The 21830-nt window shown below is 39.5% G+C and overlaps 1 protein-coding gene across 4 annotated transcripts in view; it reads left to right on the forward strand.

Annotated features, from left to right (window-relative positions):
• Positions 1 to 16108, forward strand: part of ADCYAP1R1 (ADCYAP receptor type I) — a 149802-nt gene extending 133694 nt beyond the window's left edge. Inside the window, exons 14-17 of one of the 4 annotated variants that reach the window (XM_075144287.1) lie at positions 3455 to 3538; positions 9455 to 9584; positions 9796 to 9837; positions 15767 to 16108. In XM_075144287.1, the coding sequence (XP_075000388.1) occupies positions 3455 to 3538; positions 9455 to 9584; positions 9796 to 9837; positions 15767 to 15976 (466 nt within the window). In that variant the 3' untranslated portion in view covers positions 15977 to 16108. The remainder of the gene's footprint in view (positions 1 to 3454; positions 3539 to 9454; positions 9585 to 9795; positions 9838 to 15766) is intronic. The other 3 variants (XM_075144288.1, XM_075144289.1, XM_075144290.1) reach the window with 3 other exon arrangements.
• The last annotated feature ends 5722 nt before the right edge of the window (positions 16109 to 21830 follow it).

Here is a 21830-nt window from a genome sequence, read left to right on the forward strand (position 1 = left end):
TCCTATTTGTAGTGAGGTTACATAGAATTACTTGAGCAGGGTGCACAAAGATTCTTAATGAGGCACAGTTTTAATTTGCATGAATCAAATTCTACCTTTATTGTGTTTCCCAAAGGATTCCCCTTCAGCATATTTAGAGACAACCCACAAACTCCGTCATTCCCTGTGTTCTATTAGTGACCTGAACCCAGATCTTTTTCATTATGGATCTACAGGGCCTTGGTAACAGAGCGTAATGTCATTCCGTGAATCAGCATGCTCATTTTACTTCTCTTAAGCACCTCTGACAAACCTACAAAGTCTTTAGAATGGAATTGCAACTACGTTTGTCTCAAATTTGTGTACTCTCTCATTTGCATTACCTTGCCAGATGTCAAGGTGTTCAGTCTGACAAGATAGTCTTCAGCCACATCATACATCACTCATTTAATCCTAGGAATGTTTAACTTTTTCTTTCCCCTTCCACCCTAGCACTCTCCCTCTTCCTCCCAGATGCAGCTGCAGTCCATGCACAGGACACATGCGGTGAGACTCAGCTTGTTTGCCTTTAGCTGTCTAAAGTCTCGTATTTGATCTAAGCAGTGTAGTCTTCGTCTGTGGTCAAACTGAGAGACCAGGGCACCTCCGTAAGGCAATGCATCCCATATGTCTTAGATGCCTCTGTTACACAGGTCAGCTCAGCCTCTGGAAGTGCCTGCTTCTTTCCATGATTGACTGAGTTAAAGGTGATAGTTCAGTTTAAATTTGTCTTAGATACATATAGTTAGATGTGACCAATTCCATTCTGTGTGTGCCTACAGAGATCTGAGGATCCTGTCCTAATTAACGTACTGTTTTGATATCCATAATCTCATTTATATTAATTTTCTCTTATTTACCTATTTTTTCCTCTTTCCCATTTCTTTCTGGTTCCTGCCTCCTCTGCCTCTTGTCTCTTTCTCCCTTTCCTTCCACCAATGCCTCTATTTGGATAATAAATAAATAAATAACTAAAGTAAGTAAGTTTAAAAAAAAAAAAAAGGAGGGGAAAAAAAAGGGAAGAAAACTATCAATTCTGTACTCTAAAGATTTTGAGTCACTTTACAATATCTAACAACAGAGAGATGATTCTACCTAAATTAGATAGAATGGCAGAAAAAATGCTAACAAACAGCACTAAAATATTAATTTTTCCTAAGAAATGCTAGCAAAGTTTTCCATCACAAGCCCATGTGTAAATGTTTCCTCATTGAGTGGGGAGCAGTAGTTAATTCTTAGATGCTATTTTCAAAATCAAGTCGGTCCTTTTTGATAATTCTAGCAAATATCAAGTGCTGTCATGTTAGTTCTACTCACTAGAAAAAGCTACAAGGAAAATCAATCCCTGCCAAATAAAACAGGACATAAGCAGTAAAGGAAACATGGTTGGGGATTTTTTTTTTCTAGATTACGATGGCAACAGTAAGAATGTCATTGAAGAACACAATCCCTTACAACACCCCATGATTAAGAGTTTTCAAAGTGATTAATGATTATTGATTTTTAGATCTTTCATTTTCAGGTTATGTACCTTTTTTGGACTCAATGATCTTAAGGGTCTTTTCCAACCTAAATGATTCTATGAAAGTGCCTTCATAAGCACTGTTTTTTAACACATGATGAACAACCCTCTTGTGGTAAAAATTGGTCTGATAAAATGTGTTTCAGATCAGGTGATCAAAAAATGAGTGAGACACTCAAAATCCATCTCAGTCATAGTAATAAGGAACTATCTCTAAAAATTCTCTCCTTGTTTTTGATCAGTCTTAGCTGACAATTAATGCACAACTCAGCCCTGTGAAGAACAGAGGTGGTGCAAAATTTTATCACAAAAGTGATACTGTAAAAGGAACAGTCATTTTCATATTTACTTCCTTAGCCTCATCCAAGAAATGAGATTCATTTTGCAGGTTGAAACATGATTCATATTTCTATTTGCTGGATGTGTGCATGCCACGATACTGTATTCTTTCCAGCTCTTATGCTATAATCTTTAATAACGCAGCTGTCAGATTTTGATTACCTAAAAGGAAAAAAAAAACAAAACACAAAACTCTAGTAAATGGGATTGACTTAGAGTTAGCAGTACTCCTGTTTTCAATTTATTCTATTTTACTGTTCAGTTTATAAACTGCATCTTCCATCTATGATGAGGTGAACACAAATCATAGACTGTGCATATTAGCAGAGCAACAGAAACAGAGTTTGATTGGTTTGAATAAAGTTAGATGTTTGCCTTGTAGACCATTGCTGTAAAAAAAAATCATCATATTATCCTTTCTAGTCAACGGAGGTTCAGTCAGGGTAGTAAGTGGTGTTTGGTGTGCTGTTCATCCATCCTAAAGTGGGCATCTAAAATAGGTCGAATATACCCTGACCAATAAGCGTGTTTTTCTCTCTTGGCTGCTTATTCTCTCTGTTGATTCTCAAGGGACCAAGGATGTCCAGTTTACTTAGACTTCTATACTGAAAATATCTAACCTTCCCTGAGGTGAATCCCACCAAAACAACCACGTGTTGGAAACAAAACAAAACAAAACAAAAAATCTCCCCTCGAAAGTTGATCAGAAATTGCTATTTTCAATTCTCATGTTTTTCAGCATACCATAAAAGATACAAAATCCCTATCCCTCAGATCCCTCAAAATGCCTTCCCGTCTTGTTTCAGATTACCCTTCTTGACAGCTGATTTGAATTAGCCTCTCTCTAGCTAGTTGTAAATGTAAACATCCCATTCTCCACAGCAGCTCTTTCTAGAATACAACATGTAGACATCATGGTCCTGCTTCATAGTATATGTGCCTGCTGCTTTTATGACCACACCTGTCTTAGTGTGTGTGACCAAAAATAAGTGGTACCTCTGAATTACCAGTCAGACATGCAGTTTCCATACTGAACTGCCCTCCCCATGCATCAGGGAAGATGGGCGGAAAAGGTGCTTTGGTGTCCTTACTAGTACTCTTCGCTAAAAAGAAGGGATCCACACTACCTTGGGTACTTACACACGAAAATGAGGAACATCTGATCCAACTTCATCTTAGATTAAGCTCCATCCTACAAGTTTATGTTACTACTTAATTGTTCTCCACAAGCGTGCAGTCAACTTTCATTTAATATATTGTTCTGTTACCCTCTGTACAATACCAGGCTGCAAAGGTCATGTGTATTTTGGATGCGTAATGCTGCCCGCCTGCCTCCAGGTTGTTCAATCTTTGGTTTGTCTGTGAATCAACGCATCACAATTGCCAGCGACAGCCAGCGCATTTTAATTTTTTTGTTCATTTTTGCTTCAGTTCAAGCAGCTGGTTTGTGCTGTAATTTCATTCTGTCATGTCCGCTTTCCATCTTTGTGACGTGTCTCATGAAATGTGTTGAAAGTGACCTACCTTGGCCTGTTCACAATATGCTGAAAAAAATGCTAATCTTGTCATATTTAGCAGCTGCGTTCAGAAATGCTACTGTAAGCCTAAGAGGGCTAACCAGCACTCTTGCAAGATGTCAGAACTATCAACCATTACCCTGTAAGTGTACGCAATCCTGTGACATTACTGTGTTTGTATGACGCATGTTGCAAGTAAATGAATTGATATTAGCAGAGGGGTAGTAACCAGAGAGCAAGCATTCATTTAGTTCTTGTTGCATGTAGAATTTTTTGTTGTTGTTCTGTGCTTTTGCTGATGCCCCACGATCAAAGATTTTAAGGTTATGTTTTAAAAAATTTTGTAACTATCACTGATGCTATTTATGGTTTTGGCTAGTGTCTGCATAGAAACTATTAATAGTTACTGTTTATTATACAGCAAAGAGGGGCACGCTGGTCATACTGAAAGTAAATGTTTCACCTGAAAGTCTCTTAGAACGACAGGGGCAGGGCAGAATTGAGTGAATCAGACTCTCAGCTGGTGTAAAACAACTTCTGTCCATTGAACTGAGTGAAGTTGTGTTGGTATACACCCAGGGGTGAGGAAAGCTAAGCTTAACCTAATATGAAAATATTATGTGTCTAGACAGAAACCTTTGTCAAAGATTTGCCTATGGAGAGTGAGGCATCTAGAAAAGTGAATAAATGCCATTTAGTCTAGAGACATGTGAATTAATCACTTCCTTGTTGTGCACCTCACTCTGTTACTCGTACAAGAAGCTCATGGGATTCGTTTAGATGAGGTGTACCTTTCAGAAATCTATTATAAAATATGTTTTCTGATGAACTTTCCCCTTAATTTCACAGCAGTCTTATGAGTGCAAATCAACACTCTTAGAGATATCGTGCCACACAGATCCAACAGTCTAGCATTTTGCTGTAGAATATTTAGTACTTGTCTTTGACACCATTAAGGAAAAAAGGTTGTTTTGTAACTTACAACTGCATATTTTGTTATGTTTGTTAGCTAGAAAAAACCATTTAAAACATAAAAATAAATTTTCTCTGTGATTTTACATCTCCTCAAGGTATTTAAGAAATAGACCAAAGAGAATGCTCAAAAGATTCAGTCAACAGACTGACATTGTGCAAAAGCAGATAGAAGAAATGGAGAATAGAAGAACAGTCAGCAGGTCCATATCCTACATTGAGAGAACCTTGAAGTCTAAGAAGAGTTAGGTAAAACTAGGACCTAAATTTAGGAGGAGATAGTTTGAAATATGAAGTTCACTACTTAATATATAACCTGATGCAGCATAGACTTCATGTTGGGCCTTTGCAGAGGAACAAATTTCCCATTAAGTGCAGTGTTTCAGAAAGATGGCAGACTGACAACTCTCTAAGGTGAAATCCTCTACCTAGTCAATGACAAGAAGAGTTCAGCCTAAACAGGAGCCTGGAAAAACTCTGTACACTTCCAAAAACATAATTAAACCTTATTTTTTGTGCTAAAATACGAAAGTCTCAGTAAGCTTCCACTGCTTTTCGAGTCCTTTAGTCTGAATATGTGATTTATGCATGGGAAAATTAAAAAGCTGTAATCAGTTACTGTGTTCAGGTCTTTGAAAGTGATCCTACAGATCTAATTAAGCTTTTGGAAAAGACATGTATCTGTCAGAGAGATTACTGAGGTTCCTGAAAGTCAGATGTTAACTCTGTTTAGCATCCTTTTGATAAAATAGATACTTTAGTTTATTAAACATGAGCTATATTAAGTGTTTCATCACTAATGACATCCTGTATCTTCATGATTTGCTCTTTAAACTTCTATTTAAATATTGTCATGATTATTTTTTGTACATATTCATCACTGAGTTATGGCCAAAAAGATGAGCTTCCTCTAATCTAAACTTTACAAGCCTACAGTGCAGCAATTTATATGACAAGCTCAGTCCAGATTCCCTTTGTAGTCAGTGGAGAGACTTAGGATGTGATAAGGCCTTCCTTAGGGACAGGTGATTCGTCCTTGTGCATAAGTGCCTGTTACTCTTCATTGACAATAAAGGGAATGTAGGTGTGGAATTAATTTAATTAAAAATAGATGTCATCATTGCAGATATCTTATAACTTTAAGCTAGTCAATATATACATTAATAGATGTATTCAGTACATACCCATGGGGTTTACAACAGGAGTCACATCTTCTTAAAGAGGCATCTATAGCAGGCTAGAACTATGCCTTAAAAGTGCATTTTTCTCTGTATTGGCTTTAGAGACATTATGCTAATAATTTCGATATAGATATCTACAGTATGTATGTCCAAACCTTGGTGAGATGAATGTTGTTCTACTTGACTACCACAGACCTTGATGTCTTCTCTGCAAACGTTTATATTTAATCAATTTAATTTCACTTAAGACTCAGCATTTAAACTGAACAATTCTCTTGCTTTGAAGAGGCAGACTAAATAGCAAAACAACAACTACATAGTCTTTCTTCAAAGGCTATGGTTTGAAGATCTTTTGCTTCTTTTGACAGTCTGTGACATTTTGTCTCAAAAAAGTTATGAAGTTATGTGGTGAGAACCTCTAAGACCAAGGCAATAAACTCTTTGCCAGAGTAAAAGCTATTCTGTATTTTATCCTTACCTTAATAGTACAGTGTCATCTTCAAATCTTATGTAAGTTACAACGGCTTTTTTGAGCTACACGACTTTGCAATTGGTCCAACAGAAGCAGCTACAGTCCCAGCAGAAATGGCATAAAACACATCTTCAGTGCAGTGGAGATACCTGGAACTGATGGGAGAGTGTGTTCTAAGCTACAGTTTTCACCTCTCTCTCAGAGACAGAAAAAAGAATGACAACCACAAATTTCCTTACATGATTGCTTCTAGAGCTTCAGGTCCCCTGATGTAGAGGACCCATGTCCCTGATGGCCTCCTTCATTTATTCCAAATGGCATCATCACATATCCAGCTCAGCGGTGCTTACAGTTGTACCTGCAGGTTCTGAATCTAGAGATATATCTTTGTTACATCTCATTCACAGAAGCTGGAAGAAGCTATTTAGACCATTTAGAACTCATTAGTCCTCGTTCCCTATTGCACAGTTGCTCAAAATATTTTTTTTTTTCATCTGATGTACAGTTACTGTGTTTGTTTGGATCACAGCATTAATTTGTCTTCTAGAAACCTATTTTAAAATGCAGAATATGAACATACTGGAACATTCAGTAGAAATCACTGAAAATTCTACTCAGCAATGCAATATGATGTGCATTTTCATTTCCAATTCATGCCCAGTTACGTCCTATGTAATATTCATAGGCACTTCAGCAATATTCTTAATAAGTGTGGATGTGCAATGGAAAAATAAAGACATGTTTCATACAGATACTGGTCAAAGTTAGACAACGTTTCTACTTTCTATTCCTTTTATTATAAAGATGTCTTTCCATAATTCAGTAGAGGAGTGAAGAAAAACAGAGGACACCATTACCTGTGTCATTTTGTACTAACGCTTTATGGAAAGGCCAACAGCCATGCTATTGGAGAAAATCTCATGTTTAAACTTTTTTTAAGGAAAATAACAGCTGAAAAATAGAATGTCAGCCTCAACAAAAATTGAAATACAACTTGCTTTCTTATAAAGTAACCTTAAGACATTCCTCTACCTGTGGGAATGTAAATAAGGTTTTTGCTAGACCTTTTGGAGAACATATCTCTTCTAAACAGTCAGTTTAAGCCCAACTGAGTCATTATTGTCCTCAAACCTTTCAGATCTGTCCCCTGAGTTTCTTGCTTGTCTGAAAGAGTGTGGGAAGATAAGAGGATGAATATCTTTGGCTGTTACATTCCTGGGAATCTCTCTGTATTCTTTAACATCTTCATTTCACCATTGCACATAAACTTACATATATCACAGGTACTGCTTTAAGTCTTCTTTCTTCCTAATCCTCTTGAAAAAACACAATTCATCATCATCCACACAGTCATTAGTAATATCTCAAGTTTTTCTTATAATTAAAATCTTCTTTTCCTCTTTATAGATCTTAATCATCTATAAACTTCACAATGTGTTACTTCTTACATTTCATGTATTTTCTTCCTGACTTTTATGACAATATTGAAGACGGTATCTCAAATAAGTTGATGATGACATTGTATTTCAAGATCCTACAAACTAATTGTATGATTAATCAGATATAATTAATGCCAGAAAACTGAAAACAGAAAAGTCTTCCTCCGCATCTTTCCCAAAATTAATCTCCTATGACTGTGGTGAGATACAACATACTAATACACAATTCTAGTCTGACTTTTAAATCAAAATAACATTTATCCTTTTGTTGTTGTTGTCATTAATTCTGAATATAAAAGCTAACAGATTTTGAGAGATGATACTTCTTTGTCCAGTTTACTACCTTCATTTGATTTTTATTTTTTTTTTTTATTCCATGTCTAGTTTAAGACATTTATGTTCTTTACATCCTTTATTGTTTATGGAGATTATATTGTTCTACAATCTTTTCCACAATGTTTCTGTTCCTTTTCATTAATCTGATTACACCTCCATAGAGAAAAAGGACTAGAAGAGACCTTGAAAGGTCTTTCAGTCTATTACACTGGGTCACTCCTGTATCACTTACTTTTTCGAGAGATCACCAAAGTTGGAAACTCTGTATTTTCTTCATCAACCTGTTCCAAGGTTGTTCGTCTCCTGTTAAAAAACTTCTGGTCAATGTCTAACTTGATAATTCCCAAGAACTCTGTCCTCTGGTTTGTGGAGTCTTTCACTAAGACTTGAGATTTGGTGTGCATCAGACTAATGAATCATGTGTGTTTAGTACAATCTCAAGGCAAGGGTTGTGATGTGTTTATCATCATTAGTGCACAAAGTATGACTGAGGGACACCAGCAATGAACTGATATCCCATTTCCAGTTGGATACAACAACATACGATCACAGAGTTCTTGGAGATGTATTAATTAAGTCGTCACTTTCAGTAAGACAAACACATCATTTTTGGGATATTGTTGAGCATGTATTTACAAATTCAAACGTGTCTGCAATATTCCATATAGATACAAGCAGAGTGAACATTTGAATTTGAAAAAGTATGCAGCTCTTCCAAAAATCTTTATGGCTTTTTAGATCTTTTGTCCTCCCATCTACCTCCTTAACTTACCTGAAGGAAATCAATCATATTTTTTCCCCTTTGAAAATGACGTTACTGTAGACCACTTTGTTTATAATAAAGCACTTGCCTTATTTTCAGATCAACATTTGCTTTCTCTTGGGTCTTTTTTGCTGTTCAGTCAGCAAATGACACTGACCAAAACTGATGCATAAGTCTTGGCTGGAGCCCTGCTTTTGGGGAATTTCATCCATACTCAGTTAAGTGCTTACAGGTACACACATTGGTTTCCAGCCCTTTTGTTTATACGTACCGAGTTTGATTTCTCTCTAAAACCTCTTTATTCTGATGCAATGGAAATTAGTTACCATGGAATTACACTTAGGTTTCCAACAGTATAAATGAGACCAAAATCAAGACCTTGAGGAATAGTCATGAGTATAAGAACATACAGGGGTTTTTTACCTTTATTTGTATTGCTGTTTTGGAATGTTTTGCTATGCAGAAAGAAATTCACACACACACACACACAAAGTGATTTCAAACGCTCCACCGGGATTAAGCAATTGGGTGAGAGGTTTATTATTGTGTTATGGTAGCAGTCTGAATCCCTTAGCAAGATTACCCTCCTCATGTTTGGCATGTTAGAAAAAATCTCTGCTTATAATAATGCAAATTAAAATAACAGTACAGAGTATTAAGCATTGCTAATGTGCAATTATTGTAGCGGTGTGAAGAAGTGGGAGCAAACTACAGTGTGTGTGAAATCACTGTTTGGGAACAAATGGGAATGTTGTATATTTGTTTGTATAATTATACAGTGTATGTATTTCCCAAAAGGGAGGCAACAAAATATTTTCTGTGTTTTCTTCTTTAATTAAAGCACAAGTTGTTTATTACATGGCTGCATTAAAGTTCTTTCACTCTATTGTAACAGGAGACTGGCTCGCTCTACACTACTGCTTATCCCCTTGTTTGGAATTCACTACACGGTGTTTGCTTTTTCTCCTGAAAATGTCAGTAAGCGGGAGAGACTAGTGTTTGAATTGGGACTGGGATCGTTCCAGGTGATTATACAGTGAATTCTGCTTTTGTTAAAAAGAAATCTCTGTTCGTTGTAACTACTTTGCATGCACAGTTCTCAGACTGTGTGTTTATTTATGTATATGTTTTGTATACTAGGATTTTGGTTTTGTTTGTTTGTTTTAATGCCAGCTATTTTCCAGCATTTACTGAAGGATTTGAATTACATTTTTTTTTTCTCTCCCATTTACCTAGGGTTTTGTTGTTGCTGTTCTCTATTGTTTCTTGAATGGGGAGGTAAGACTTCTAGTATTTAACCTCCCTCACCCACCATCCCCATCCCATTTCCTTGTGGGAGTAACTGCTATTCTAATCCTTCACTGTAACTCATCATCACCATATTCCCTAATACCTTAGGCTGAATCTCACATTGTCCCAGCAGAAGAAAGAGGATGTGTGATGTCTTTATTAAATCAAAACATTGGTCTTGCTAGAGATGATGGCTCAGATTAATGCTCCCTAACAGAGGTAGGGACTGTACTGGGCTCTTTGGTTATGTCATCCCAGGTGCAGAACTTTGCACTTGCTTTTGTTAAACTTCGTACAGTTCTTGCTAGCCCACTCTTCCAGCCTGTTCAGTTCTTTCTGTAAGGTGGCTCTCCTTTCTGACATGTCCACCTCACCACCCAGATTGATGTCATCAGCCAGCTTGGTGAGGGTGCTTTCAATCCCATCATCCAGATCATTTATGAAGGTGTTGAACAGTGTGGAGTCCAGTATCAGTCCCTGGAGGGATACTAGTAACAGGCCAGCATGAGTAAAAAACATTGTTCACCACCCTCTGAGTGTGGCCTGTTAGCCAGTCTCCTACCCATCTTGCAGACCACCCACCAAATCTATATCTTGCCAGTTTGCCTAGGAAAAGGCTGTGGGAAATAGTGTCAAATGCTTTGCTGAAGTCCAGATAAACAACATCCACTGCTCTCCCCGTGTCAACAGAAAACATTATTTTGTTGTAGAAGATGATCAAATTAGTCTGGCATGATTTGCCTTTGATAAATCCTTGCTGGCTTTCCCCAATCCCCTGCTTCATTTGGTTTGTGATAGTTTCTAGGTCTCGTTGCATTATTTTCCCAGGGACTGAAGTAAGACTAATGGGCCTGTAGTTTCCTGGGTCCTCTTTAGAATAGAATAGAATAGAATAGAATAGAATAGAATAGAACAGAACCGAACCGAACCGAACCGAATCGAACCTCTTTTGGGCCCTTCTTGTAGATGGGTATGACATTTGCCCTCTTCTAGTCATCAGGGATATCCCCTGATCTCCATGACTTTTCAAATATTATAGACAGTGGCCTTGAAACACTTTGGGGTGGATTCCATCTGGTCCCATAGATTTATGTGGGTTGAGCCCCTGCAAGAGGCCATAGACCAGACCTTCCTCCATTACCGGTAAGTTGGCGCATGTGTTGTTGTAGTTACTTGATCCTTTGACCTGGGATCCAGATGCACCAGAGGCAAAGAAGATATTGAGAACCTCTGCCTTGTCAGCATTATTAGTGACTAGTTTCCCTGTGCTGTTTAGCAATTGGCCTATGTCTTCTCTGTGCTTCTGTTTACTGCTCCCATATCTGAAGAACCTTTCTTGTTGTTCTTGACTTTTTTGGCCATTTTCTGAGCTGAGCCTTAGCCTTCCTGACTACTTCTCTGCATGCCCTAGCAAGGTTCTTGTAGTCCTTGATCGGTATTTGGCTGCCTTTCCATAGCCGATATGCTTCTTTTTTTTTGCTTTTAAGCAAACGCTCATTGTTAAGACAGCTGGTCTCTTGTTCTGCCTTCTTCCTTTCCCTTTGTAGGGGATGGACTGTTCTTATGCTTCCAGGAAGCTGTTCTTGAGCCTTCTTCCCAGCACTCACAAGCTTCTTTGCCCTCCATGGATGCTTCCCATGGAATCCCTCGCAGCTGAGCTCTGAGCATGTTGAAATTGGCTCTTCTAAAATCCAGGGGTTTTGTCCTATTACTGGTCTTCAGTGTGCTCAGCAGTACCTTCAACTGCACAATGTTATGATCACTGTATCCAAGGCTACCGTTGGTAGTTAGTTATGTTGTCAAGTAAGTCTTCTTAGTTTGTAAGCAGTAAATCTAGCAATGTGCTGTTCCTAGTCAGCATGTCCAGCGTCTGTAGCAGGAAGCAATCCTCAATACACTCCAAGAACCTGATGGAGGACTTGTGTACCACTGAGTTGTTTTCCCAACAAATGTCTGGGTAATTTAAGTCACCCATGAGAACCAGGTTCTGTTGGCCTAAGACTTCCTTAAGCACCTGAAGTAAGGTTTCGTCAGCCTCTTCATCCTGATTGGGAGGTCGGTAACAGATACCTCACAAAAGATCCCCGCTGGTGACGATTCCTCTAATCTTGATCCAAAGCCATTCAACAGAACTTTTGTGGTCTCTGTAACTCATCTCCATACACTCAAATTTCTGTTTTACATAAAATGCAACTCCACCTTCTCTTCTTCCCTTCCTATTTTCCCAAAAGAGTTTGTGGCCATCCACTGTGGTCTTCCAGTAATGAGTTTTCCCACCAAGTTTCTGTGTTTTCTATAATATCATAACTCTCTGACTGGGCACAGAGCTTCAGTTTCTCCTGTTTGCTGACCAGTCTACACGCCCTGGTATATACAAACTTGAGGTGACTAGACTTAGGGTTCTTGTCTTTGGAGAGGGTTGGGGGAGCATTCCTCACTGCTCTGGTAGGTGAACTCATCCAACCTGCTGCTTATGAATATGCAGATGTCACAGCTTTGGACACTACCCCCCAAGTTCATTAGTTTAAAGCACAATTCACTAAGTCAGCCAATCTGCTAGTGAAGATTCTCCTGGTTCTTCTAGGTAGGTGTATCCCATCTCTCCCCAATAGCCTGTATTCACTGAAGAATGTCCTGTGATTGCAGAAAACAAAACCCTGGCAATGACACCAGCCATGAAGCCAGGTATAGATCTGCATGATGCATCGACTTCTGCCTGCACCCCTATCTCTGTCTGGCAAGACAAAGGAGAAGATCACTTGGGCATCTGTCCCTTCTACTTGAGCCTCCAGGGCTCTGAAGTCCTGCCTGATCTTGCCCAGGCTTTGCTTTACTGTGTCATTGGTGCCCACATAGAAAAGAAGTAGGGGGTAGTAGTCTGTGCTTTTAACTAGTTGTGGCAATCTCGCTGTGACATCCTGGATCTTGGCTCCTCACAAGCAGCAAACTTCACTTGACTGTATGTCAGGCCGACAGACGAGTGCCTCCGTGCCTGTCAGCAGTCACCCACTACTAGCACTCGCAGCTTCCTTTTGCAGCTTTTAGTATGTGCTGCTGGTACAGTTTCTCCTTGTGAATATTGCTCATTGGTTTTGTCTGCTGACAAGGCTTAACAACTGTTGCTGGGTGGTACATAAGAAGAAGGAGAGTGAAGTGATAATTTGTTCCCACAGGATCACCAGAGACCATGCCACCTCTTTCTCCAAGGTGCTGTCTGTTCTCTGCTGAAGCTCTTTGTCTGGTAGTCCTTGGAGGTCAGTGCCACTGGGCCCTAATATTTCTTCTTGCAAAATCTCAAATAATACTCTATTTCTTGTCCACCCTCCCTAACACAGCATAGCCTGCTGACTTCCTCCTGCAGCTCCTCCACCTGCTGCCTGAATGACTCCACCAGAGCCCATCTTGAGCAGGTGGAGCTTCCACCTCCCTCTACCCAGGAGACAGGGTTGCAGCCTTTGCATCCCTCCACCTGGACAGCAGCTTACATGATAGGAAGCTCTGTCTGGATGGCTGCCTCCACTCTTCCCAGGCTAGCCTGGCTAGTTAGCCAATACCTGTCTGCTGCAGAATGCAGCCCTTACCTGGTCTCTACCACCATGCTTCCAAAAACCTCAAAGTACTGCCTAATAAACCCTCCTAATTCCCTGGAGACCTCAAACTGTTTGGTAGGCCTGCACAGCCACCAGCTAGCTCAGGTGATCATCAGGGCTGCAGCCTAAGGCTGCAGGTGAGCAGAGCAGGCAGCAGCCCAACGACTGGCAGAGTGCGCAGCCCTTCCTGCATGAACTGTCACACAAACTGCTGATGCCGCTCCCAACAGATGCCACGTCCTGTTGCTGATGCTACACCCAGCAAATGCCACCTCCTGTTGCTGATGCTATACCCAGCAGATGCCACGTCCTGTTGCTGATGCTGCTCCCAACAGATGCTGTGCCCTGTTTGCACTCCTGGTCGGGAGCTCCCCAGGTTATATGCAGCTTCCCACAGTGTGACCTGGCCATGGGGACAGCTGGCACCATCCAACTGTTGCCCACTCTTCTCGTGAGACCTGACTCCTGCCAGCTGGTCCCTCCACACACACAGCCCAAGAGTGTCGGATGCCCAGAAACCCCCTCAGACACCTCCCGGGTACCTTGCAAGCCTCACACTTGTCTCAGCACATGGCAACTGCTGCTCCTGCTGCTAGCACCAGCTTCTCACGTTTGTTTGTTTTCTGATTCACATGTTCTGATCTGCCAATTGAAATTCCCCTGCCTTTGTATACCAGACTGAATACATGAGATAATTGTTCTCTGAATTAATGGAAGACGACTCCCTCCTCAATGCTGCCTTAAAAGGAATATATACAGTTCATCCATTCTATCCTCCACTGATGTACATCTGTTATGCAGTTCAACAGGAGAAGACTTCTCCTAAAATCACCTTCTTTTTTCCTTTTCAAGGAGGCTGAGACCATTTATTTCTACCAGTTTTAGTGCAGTAAGTGTTCTGTGCTTGTTCACATACAGCATGCAGTAGCTAGTGTCTAGTACAAAAGGCCTCTAACTCCTTGATCCAAGTGATTCCTTCTCAGATAGTTATAACAATCTCTTCAAGTTCATTAAACAATCTTATAGGTCACCTTTGCCTATGGGTTTAGTCAAGGTGACTGTTAAAGGACTCATAAGTAAATGTTAAAACATTATTTGTGGCTCAGTCCCATGTAGCTCAGAAGGTGAATTCCGGATCATGCCTTGCTGGAATTAGTGGCTTGCACTCAGCTGGAATTCACCAGCTGGAATTACTGGATATCCACCCCTCCCACCTACAACTGTTGTTTCATCTGTTATCTTCCATGAGTGCTAAAAGAATAGCCAGAAGGTCTTGTCTAGAAGTGATGTGGAGATAAGCACTTCCCAAGGTAACATGCACAGCGTGTCAGATTTCCTGTAACCCCTCGGATGGGGGTGGCTGTTCTTAGCCAAACTAACACAACCAGATTAATTAAAACCATTTTACCTCTCAAGACATTAGAGAATGACTTGTGCTTCCACTAAATTACTTAGGGTAAGAAAGGGTTCACCTTTGGTATATTACACTGTTATAGATGCAAACGCTATTTTCTTTTTACAGAGGTAATATACCTCCATACTCTATCTAATCTATACCTATCTATACTCTAACCAAAACAGAAATGTAGAGGTACTAGAAGGAGAATGTAAGTTTTCCAGTTGGACTTTTCCTTCCTGTAGTTAGTGTCCATACAGTTGAAGCACTTGTTTAGCATTTTGGCATATGCTGATCCATTTTGACAATAGTACTAGTCTAGGAAAATCTAGCAATGGCTATTAAAGACAAGAACACCTTTGACACAGCAGCTCATTGGAGACCGGAAAAATATACGGAGAAAACATCTCTACATATTTCCTTGCTCTTATGCTATTTCATTCAGAAATATGCTACAGGTTACTGTCAGGAATGGGTAACAGACTGAGTAAATGTTGGTCTGAGCTAGTATGATCTTATATTAAATCCTTACTATCTTATGTATATATGTACACACATGCACACCTAGCAAGATTGCCGGGAAATTGGTGATGAATGAAAACTCCTTGTTATGTATTTGGTAGTGGCCATTGATGAAAACAGGATATTTTTTCCAAGAAGCTAGCTAAAGGAACATGTTGGAGTTAGTGTTGACCAGGTCTTCTATGCACCTCTGGGCTGATCCTAAATTATCTGAAGTCAGAGACGCAGAACCCAGGCTGTTATTCCCACTGCATGCCTGGACCTCTTTCAGACATGGAGAAGTCACTTCAGATTTTGCTGAAATGAGGAGTTTAATAATAGTCTGTCAAATTGTGAGTTTTTTTCTAAACTTAATAATTTGTCAGCATGTCCTCGAGCGGCTAAGTACATAAAAAATGACCTTTTGAAGTTTCTCCCTAAAGGTGCAATCAGAAATAAAGAGAAAATGGAGGAGCTGGAAAGTCAACCGGTATTTTGCTGTGGATTTCAAACATCGTCATCCTTCTCTAGCGAGCAGCGGAGTGAACGGGGGGACACAACTCTCCATTCTGAGCAAGAGCAGCTCTCAGATTCGGATGTCCAGCATAAATGCGGAGAACCTAGCAACATGAGCAGCTAAGGAAAACAAATAAATCAACAAGCAAACCAAAAACCATCCCTTTAAAAAGAAAAAAAAATCATAATTTTGGTGGTGGTGTAGGTCTCTTCCTTTCCTTTCCTCTCCTTTTTCCTTTCCTTTCCTTTCCTTTCCTTTCCTTTCCTTTCCTTTCCTTTCCTTTCCTTTCCTTTCCTTTCCTTTCCTTTCCTTTCCTTTCCTTTCCTTGCCTTGCCTTGCCTTGCCTTGCCTTGCCTTGCCTTGCCTTGCCTTGCCTTTCCTTTTTCCTTTCCTTGCCTTTCCTTTTTCCTTTCCTTGCCTTTCCTTGCCTTTCCTTGCCTCACCTCGCCTCGCCTCGCCTCGCCTTTCTCCTCTCCTCTCCTCTCCTCTCCTCTCCTCTCCTCTCCTCTCCTCTCCTCTCCTCTCCTCTCCTCTCCTCTCCTCTCCTCTCCTTCCCAACGTTTCCTTGATGTTTGTAGAGGTGAAAAAGCAAAGGAAATGTGTATATATATCTTTTTAACAATCACTGTAAATACCCAACTGTACTCAAGGCAATTAATGGGAAAAAGTTTAAAAGATAAACAACAGGCCAAGCCCACCCACTCAATGATTTACATTTCAGAGCATCTGCAAGTAATCCATTCTCAGTCAGAAGTAACAAGTGATTGCTGTGCAGTTGTGATCCTTGGTTGCCAAACTGATACTAATCTGTGAATGGACATGACCATTGTTATTTTCCAAATTGGTTTCCATTTTGGTTTGGATTTGCTTTTTTTTTTGCCCTAGTAAAACGTATCTTAGCCCGTCCCTGTCTTTTGGCATGTGAATATCTGCAGTGTTTCTCTTTTGAGTCTTAGGATGGAGCTAATATGCTTGGATTAATCAAACCAGCCAATTCAGGAAGAACTCCAGAAAATTAAGTTCAGGACTGGATTTAGTCAGATATTCCCAGTGGACTTAAGGAAACTGTTGTGCCAATATGAAGCTGCATAGCTACCATCAATCAGTGGGGGGACTCCGGGCAAGAGAGATGGGATCAGCTGTCTTTTTCCGTACCCAGGGACACTTCTGAGAATGCTTTATGTTCTAGCTAAGCTGTGAATTTTCTAAAAGGGCCATGCAGTTGAGATAAATCTATATTTTTGGCATTGACTGATTGCTTGATAGATTGATTGATTGGATTCTTTGAATAATAAAAATAACTGTCCCCTCCCTCCCACCTTAAGAGCAAAAGTCAATTCCAGGATGGCCTTTCCCTCCAGATAACCTTGAACCCTCTGCAACCATGTCCAAACATGGCCAGTTTTTGGGTAGTGCTGTCACGCAGAGTGTGGTGCCTTTGCAACCTGGTTGACTTCTGTCTGTTGACTCTTCCCTGCCAGAGCAAGAGGCACAAGAGGGATCTGGCATGATCATCTTGGAAAGTAAAAGTCATCTGCATTTGGTGAGCAACTAAACTGAACAATAAGATGGTATGGAAGGAAAAGATAAAGACTTCGGATGACTTCCCACACCTGGCAGTTTTCTCTCTCTTTGGATATTCTGTTTGTTTAACCACCAATGGTCTTACTGCTTTTCTTTGAGAGGAACTAAAATGTTCTTTCAATCTTTGCCTTGTAGTTAAAGCCACGACTGGTACATATCTACTTCAATCAAATGTCGATGATGTCAATTCTTAAAAGTCTTTATACAGTGCATAAAGGCTTTGAGGACCGTCCTAGCACTCACTTCATTTTGGATTTATGAACTGATATATATATATATATATATATAAAAATATATATATATGTGCGTGTATGTGTATGCATATATTAAAGAACAAAAATGAAAATGACATTTTAAAGGCGAAGTTTTGAACTGAAACTAATAGTAACCAGGAAATTCAAAATTCAGGCCTGTTCTTTGGTGTTAGTTGACATGATCATGAACTAAAAAAAAAAAAGTGAAAGACTCAGAATTTTAGTGTCAGCTGAGTGTGAGCTTTTAATTTCACTGGTTTTTGTTAGTTTAGATAAAAAAAAAGTTTTAATGTCATTTTAAGCATAGGTTTTTAAAAATAATGCTAGTTTCCTTATTTTTAAAAGGAGAAAAAAAAGGTGTCAGAAAGTTGTGAACAAAATATTAATTATAATACTTAACACTTATATAGTGCTTTATGGGACATAATCTGCTCTCAGTTGTAGCAGTGTAAATGAATGTAAAAATAATTTGAAACAGAAATGTTGAGACAGGAATATTGAGATTGACTTCGTATTTGTACAGGATCATGCTCTTATGAGATGCTTACACCCCTTTCAGGTGAAATCTATTCTCGCACAAAAGACCAGCAAAAAGGTTTAAATCACTTACATTACACTCCAGTATCTTAAGTGGGAGATAAATGATCCAGACACCTTTTTTTCCAGTCTTCAGCCCTGGTTTGCTGCTCTGAGAGCAGAATTTGTCCCCCTCTACCAGACTCTCTGCAAAAGTCACTGAAGTATTTTTAACTGATAGTTTGGAGCTTCCTCTCTCATTAGATGCTGCTAAAAGCTATTTTTGAAAGTTTCCCAAGGAACCATGCACTTTGCAGTCCAGAAAGACATGGGAGATGGGGAAAGTCAGATCTATCAGGTAAATGCATACTTAGACATTTTTTAAATGAGACTATCTAATGTTAGATGAACAGATAACATTTAGTTTTCTATTTTCTGTAGTATGGGCTTTCACAAGGTATTACATCGACAATACTGTAAGTGTATTATTTAAAAAAATCAAAAAGTATATTTTGCATGAATGGCTGGTAGCCAATTTTCAAGCATTAATAAATTAGAACTCTTGAGAAAAAGGTGTTGAATAACTGCCTCTAGCTGGAGACTTTTTGCCATGTTTCAGTCCAGAGCAAGAAGGTGTTTGGATCTTTTTTTTTTCTTTTAAATATTTGTTGTTGTTGTTAAGGATTTTTCTGAGCTTACTTTTGGATTCTGTTGTTTTCCTGGCCGTCCTACAGTGCTCTGCAATTTGGGTTGGTGGATCTCAGTCCAGTGCCTCGTGGGCAAATGTCCACATCACCAAAACCACCTTCTAATCATGCACCCTGGTGACCAGGGCCTCAGCTAAATTAAAATCAGTACAGAAAACTGTTGTTATTGTTAGAACAAAGCCACTTCACTTTGGCTTGGGATTTGGCCTCAGCACATTAGTATTACCATTATTTTTTGGCGGTCTCAGCAAGAGAGGTCAAGGACTGAATAGTCATGAAAATTTGGACTTGTCCCTTAAATTCCTAGAGCCAAAGCTCAGGAGCAAGACAAGTTGCAGGGCAGTGGAGGGGAAATTTCTGCTGTTGCAGTCCCTGTGTTTCTTATTCAATGGACAAATTGAAGTCTTCAGTACCTTTCACCAGCACTGAATTTACTAGAAGAAATGGCATCTCTCGACGTATTTAATATACAATATATTATACAAGCAACCCCCTTCTATTATGATTTTTTATTGGCGGTGTTGATGCACTTGCAAATGTGGCTTTCCTTAGTCATTCAAACTTTCTCAGTGTTACTGGAAAGATCATACTTCAGGTGTATATAGTTATCTAAACCAGACTCTGATGCCATCACACAAATTAGATCTCAAGAAATCTTTATGTTGAATGTAAGCTGAAGACGCTGGACATGCATGGCCACCATGCACGGTGGCTGTCATTTCAATTTGTTTCAGGATGGAAGAAACCAACAGGTGGTTTGCTTCTAAGCGTGTGTAAATATCAATTGAGTGTAACAGTGCTTTGTTTGATTTTTCACTGTGAAATATATTTTGAAGCTAGAAAGGCTATGTTATTAAAACCAATACATAATTAAAAGAAAAACAAGTGTGCAGTGCTCCTTGAGCCATTTTTTCTACCATGTCCATACTGTATTTCTTGTCTAATTTTCTTGTTTTGCTTTTGTAAATGTACAAAAAGTTTCTGTGCTGCAGCTTTTGTGACTATTTACTGTATCTAACCACTGTTTGGTTATTGACTTTTTGATGTGGAATGCTGGTACTACAGGACAATTAACATCCCAAAATGAAAACTACAACCTGTATTTCAAAGGACAAGGCTTGTTTCATTGCTGCATGGTGACCTCACCTCCTTTTACCTTCATGTACATTTAGTATATCTGGAACTCAGAGCCTAGGTAATGAAACTTAAATGCTTAGTTGTGGGAGTTTTTATTTAATAGGGGAAAAACACCCAAGTTCCTCTGCCTCATTTAAGTATTTGTATTTGAAAACCAGGTGTTAAAATGGAGTGGTGGAACAAGGGTGAGGCATGAAGGCAGGTGAGTCCAGAGTGAAAGACAGAAAAGGTGCAGTTTGGAAGTTAAATTCAGATATCGTATTTGGTGTCTAGCTCCTCCTTTTCAGCAGCTGTCCATCATTGCAATTAAAGAACTGTATCTTGCAACTACAAGGTTAAATAACAACCAGAAGTGGGCAGGAACTGACTGTGCTGATAATTTGAGATTACATTTGCAAAGGTCACTCTCCCTAGACTCTCTCCATCGTCAATGGCAAGTGTGAGATACCTTCCAGAAGGGAATGCAGAGCAGTTTCATAGAATCATAGAATCAACAGCACTGGTTGGAAGGGACCTCGAACAATGATCTGGTCCAACCTTTCATGAGAAAGGGAGTCTAGATGAGATTAACTAGCACTCTGTCCAATCACATCTTGAAAACCTCCAGTGATGGGGACTCTACTACATCCCTGGGGAGGTTGTTCCAGTGAATGATTGTTCTCACTGTAAAAAATTTCTCTCTTATATTGAGATGAAAGCTCGCGCTCCTGATGCAACTTATACCTGTTCCCCTTGTCTTCTCCGTGTGGGTCCTTGTGAAGAGACAGTCTCCATCCTCTTTGTAACCACGCTTTTAGTACTGGAATACTGCGATGAGGTTCCCCCTGCGCCTTATCTTCTCCAGGGAGAAAAGACCCCTTCAGTCTTTCCTCATTGAGCAGGTTGTCCATCCTTTTGATCATCTTCATGACCCTCCTTTTGACCCTGTCCTGTTTGGCAGCACCTTTCTTGAATTGTGGGGACCAGAACTGGACACAATATAGTGTTTGTTAGACTCCTGCTCAAACCTGACCTGGGAGAATCTGATCCTCTTCAGCAGTGATGCAAGGATTAGTTGCCATAATTTGCCTTGTCCATGTCATTTTGTAAAATTGTGGCTTTTCATAATATTGTCATATCAATGATGGATGAAATTCTGCTTCTGCATAGCATGATAGCTTCTGTGCTTGCATATGAAGGGCTATGCAGGACTTCTGGTTAGCTCGAAGATTCACAAATGCCGTGGACAAAAGAAATCAGTAGCTAAAAGTATGTAAAACCAACATGATCAAGAACAAAACATATTTAGCAGAGTTAGAGTTGCTGGTCTCTGATCCTCAGGTGTTCCAGATCAACACAGTGCCATAAGGACACTTAATCTGAAGGGAACTCAGATTAAGTAATTGCCGTTATTTTCACAGCATATTACTCCCACTCCTGCAGTGATCAACTCCCCTTTTAAAATTCAGTAAGGTTTTCTTTTTCTCACTTTCTGTTCCCACTGGAAACTTATTATAAAACTTCATTCTTCTTGCAGTTGGAAAACTTTTTCTGAATTCCAAATTAAAATAACTCCTGGCTCGCTTATGCTCCTTGTCATACTAATCTTGCCTCCAGTTCCTTTCTCCCTGAAATATGAACAGTTTTATTTCAGATAAAGTCTACAGTTTATCTTTGATCATGCAGCTGAGAGATAAGACTAAAAATAATCATGCTATTAAGCGGCATTTGTTTCAGCTCTAATCTCAATTTGGGCAACAAAAACAATGCAAAGAAGCAAACACAGACATATGCAAATCC

This window comes from Calonectris borealis, chromosome 2, assembly GCF_964195595.1.
Source record: "Calonectris borealis chromosome 2, bCalBor7.hap1.2, whole genome shotgun sequence".
NCBI lineage: Eukaryota > Metazoa > Chordata > Aves > Procellariiformes > Procellariidae > Calonectris > Calonectris borealis.